The sequence below is a fragment of the Micropterus dolomieu genome, linkage group LG01 (genome assembly GCF_021292245.1).
Source record: "Micropterus dolomieu isolate WLL.071019.BEF.003 ecotype Adirondacks linkage group LG01, ASM2129224v1, whole genome shotgun sequence".
Lineage (NCBI taxonomy): Eukaryota > Metazoa > Chordata > Actinopteri > Centrarchiformes > Centrarchidae > Micropterus > Micropterus dolomieu.
Window position 1 is genome coordinate 49,882,382 of NC_060150.1, and position 3,109 is coordinate 49,885,490.

Below are 3,109 nucleotides of genomic sequence, written 5' to 3' on the forward strand. Positions count from 1 at the left end.
TCTGTGTCCTTCTACCTTTAAGACCGGCTGAAACCTCTGCTTCCTTCTACCTTTAAGACCGGCTGAAACCTCTGCGTCCTTCTACCTTTAAGACCGGCTGAAACCTCTGCGTCCTTCTACCTTCAAGACCGGCTGAAACCTTTAAGACCTGCTGAAACCTCTGTGTCCTTCTACCTTTAAGACCTTTAAGACCGGCTGAAACCTCTGTGTCCTTCTACCTTTAAGATCTGCTGAAACCTCTGCGTCTTTCTACCTTTAAGACCGGCTGAAACCTATGCGTCCTTCTACCTTTAAGACCGGCTGAAACCTTTAAGACCTTTAAGACCGGCTTAAACCTCTGTGTCCTTCTACCTTTAAGACCTTTAAGACCTGCTGAAACCTCTGTGTCCTTCTACCTTTAAGACATTTAAGACCGCCTGAAACCTCTGTGTCCTTCTACCTTTAAGACCTTTAAGACCGGCTGAAACCTCTGTGTCCTTCTACCTTTAAGACCTTTAAGACCGGCTGAAACCTCTGTGTCCTTCTACCTTTAAGACCTTTAAGACCGGCTGAAACCTCTGCGTCCTTCTACCTTTAAGACCGGCTGAAACCTCTGTGTCCTTCTACCTTTAAGACCTTTAAGACCGGCTGAAACCTCTGTGTCCTTCTACCTTTAAGACCTTTAAGACCGGCTGAAACCTCTGCGTCCTTCTACCTTTAAGACCGGCTGAAACCTCTGTGTCCTTCTACCTTTAAGACCTTTAAGACCGGCTGAAACCTCTGTGTCCTTCTACCTTTAAGACCTTTAAGACCGGCTGAAACCTCTGTGTCCTTCTACCTTTAAGACCTGCTGAAACCTCTGTGTCCTTCTACCTTTAACACCGGCTGAAACCTCTGTGTCCTTCTACCTTTAAGACCTGCTGAAACCTCTGTGTCCTTCTACCTTTAAGACCTGCTGAAACCTCTGTGTCCTTCTACCTTTAACACCTGCTGAAACCTCTGTGTCCTTCTACCTTTAAGACCTGCTGAAACCTCTGCGTCCTTCTACCTTTAAGACCTGCTGAAACCTCTGCGTCCTTCTACCTTTAAGACCGGCTGAAACCTCTGCGTCCTTCTACCTTTAAGACCGGCTGAAACCTCTGTGTCCTTCTACCTTTAAGACCTGCTGAAACCTCTGCGTCCTTCTACCTTTAAGACCGGCTGCAACGTCTGAAGGTAGAAGGTAGAATAAGTAACCCTTTAATTCTCACATGTTCAGCACTACGACTGACCTGACTGGTAAACCGACCTGCCACCAAACCGCCCGCAATGTAGGAATTCTATGTATTTACTTTTTAGTACTTCAAGAAGGACTAACCTGTTAGTCCGACTGGTGCTTTCCTCCTCTGAGGACAAAGAGGATGAAGACTGGACGATCTCCATCCTGGACAGTTTGGGTCGCAATCTTTGGCTGGTTTTTGCCACCAGGCATTCTGGGTAATCTTCACTTTCCACTAGTGGGTCACCTTCTGCTGTTACTGCCTCTGGTTTACCTCCTAAGGATGGAGCCTCTGCTACCCTTGAAGTTTCCTCTGCTGACACTAGTTCAGCTGAGACATCTCCTCCTGATGCTGATTCTAGTTCTGTTTCAGATGGCTCTCCTGGAACAGTTTTTATTTCTGTTTCTCTTCTTGATACTGGTTCTGTTTCATCAGGACAATCTGCTCCAGATGGTTCTAGCTCAAGTGGACCTCTTCCTGATGTTGGATAATCTCCTGGTTTAGTCTCTGGTTTCTCCTCGGCTGTTTGACCTCCTGCTTCTTCTTCATCTATTTCAGGACTCACACCCTCTTCCTCTTCTACCTCCACCATTCTCCTCTCTGCTGAGGTCTGCCCCTCGGCCTCATGGGTACTGTAGTCCAGGCCTGACTCTGTGGAGGTTTTCATCATCTGTTCTTGATAGTAAACATGGATTGCCTCTCTGGTGGGAACATTACCCTGAACGAACAAAAAAACACACTGATGCAGTCTTGACAAACACTGCACGACTCCAACACTTCCACCTACTGTACACTACAGACTGTAGTCCTGAGTGTGTACCTGCTTGGCCTGCAGCGTGAGCATGCAGTGCTCTATGCGGAGCACGGTCGATATGTCAATGTGTTCCTGACACAGGCCTCTGAGCCAGGCAGTCAGAGAGTCCAGCAGAGCCGACAGTAGGACCCAACAGAACCGCAACGTGTTGGAGAACCGGCGCAACACGGTTTCTGAAACACACATCATCAGCTCATGTTAGTCGTCCTCACAGTAACATTTTCAAAGTGATAGTGAAGGTGTTGTGGGGGGCTGGGCTCCATGTTTAAACTGCAATAGGTTTGGAGTTTAGCAGTTTACAATACTATTACTGAATCTGAATTCATTCATGTTCCGGAGTCAGCGATCGAAGGAATAGAAAACTGAAAAGGTTCAGTCCAACTCTGCTGTCTGAAGACAGAAAGCGTTTCTAGTGTCCCTCTGTTTAACCCTGCAGGGACAACCTAATGTGATCAGATAGAACTGAGCTCAACCTGGACCAGTACAGAGAGCCACAGTGAAACCAGAACTTCCAGGTTCTGACTGATGGAAGTATTGTGTGTGTACATATATATATATACAGTGGGTACGGAAAGTACACACACCTGTCTATATAAGACCTTACAGCTTACAGTGCATGTCAGAGCAAATGAGAATCATGAGGTCAAAGGAACTGCCTGAAGAGCTCAGAGACAGAATTGTGGCAAGGCACAGATCTGGCCAAGGTTACAAAAAAATTTCTGCTGCACTTAAGGTTCCTAAGAGCACAGTGGCCTCCATAATCCTCAAATGGAAGACGTTTGGGACGACCAGAACCCTTCCTAGAGCTGGCCGTCCGGCCAAACTGAGCTATCGGGGGAGAAGAGCCTCGGTGAGAGAGGTAAAGAAGAACCCAAAGGTCACTGTGGCTGAGCTCCAGAGATGCAGTCGGGAGATGGGAGAAAGTTGTAGTAAGTCAACCATCACTGCAGCAATCCACATGTCGGGGCTTTATGGCAGAGTGGCCCGACGGAAGCCTCTCCTCAGTGCAAGACACATGAAAGCCCGCATGGAGTTTGCTAAAAAACACCTGAAGGAC

At 47.5% G+C, this 3,109-nt stretch overlaps 1 protein-coding gene across 1 annotated transcript in view; it reads right to left on the reverse strand.

Moving 5' to 3' along the window:
• Positions 1–3,109, reverse strand: part of LOC123985906 (piezo-type mechanosensitive ion channel component 2-like) — a 55,443-nt gene that overhangs the window by 25,010 nt on the left and 27,324 nt on the right. Inside the window, exons 22-23 of the mRNA XM_046073929.1 lie at positions 2,059–2,225; positions 1,337–1,977 (exon numbers count right to left, since the gene is read on the reverse strand). Of these exons, the coding sequence (XP_045929885.1) occupies positions 1,337–1,977; positions 2,059–2,225 (808 nt within the window). The remainder of the gene's footprint in view (positions 1–1,336; positions 1,978–2,058; positions 2,226–3,109) is intronic.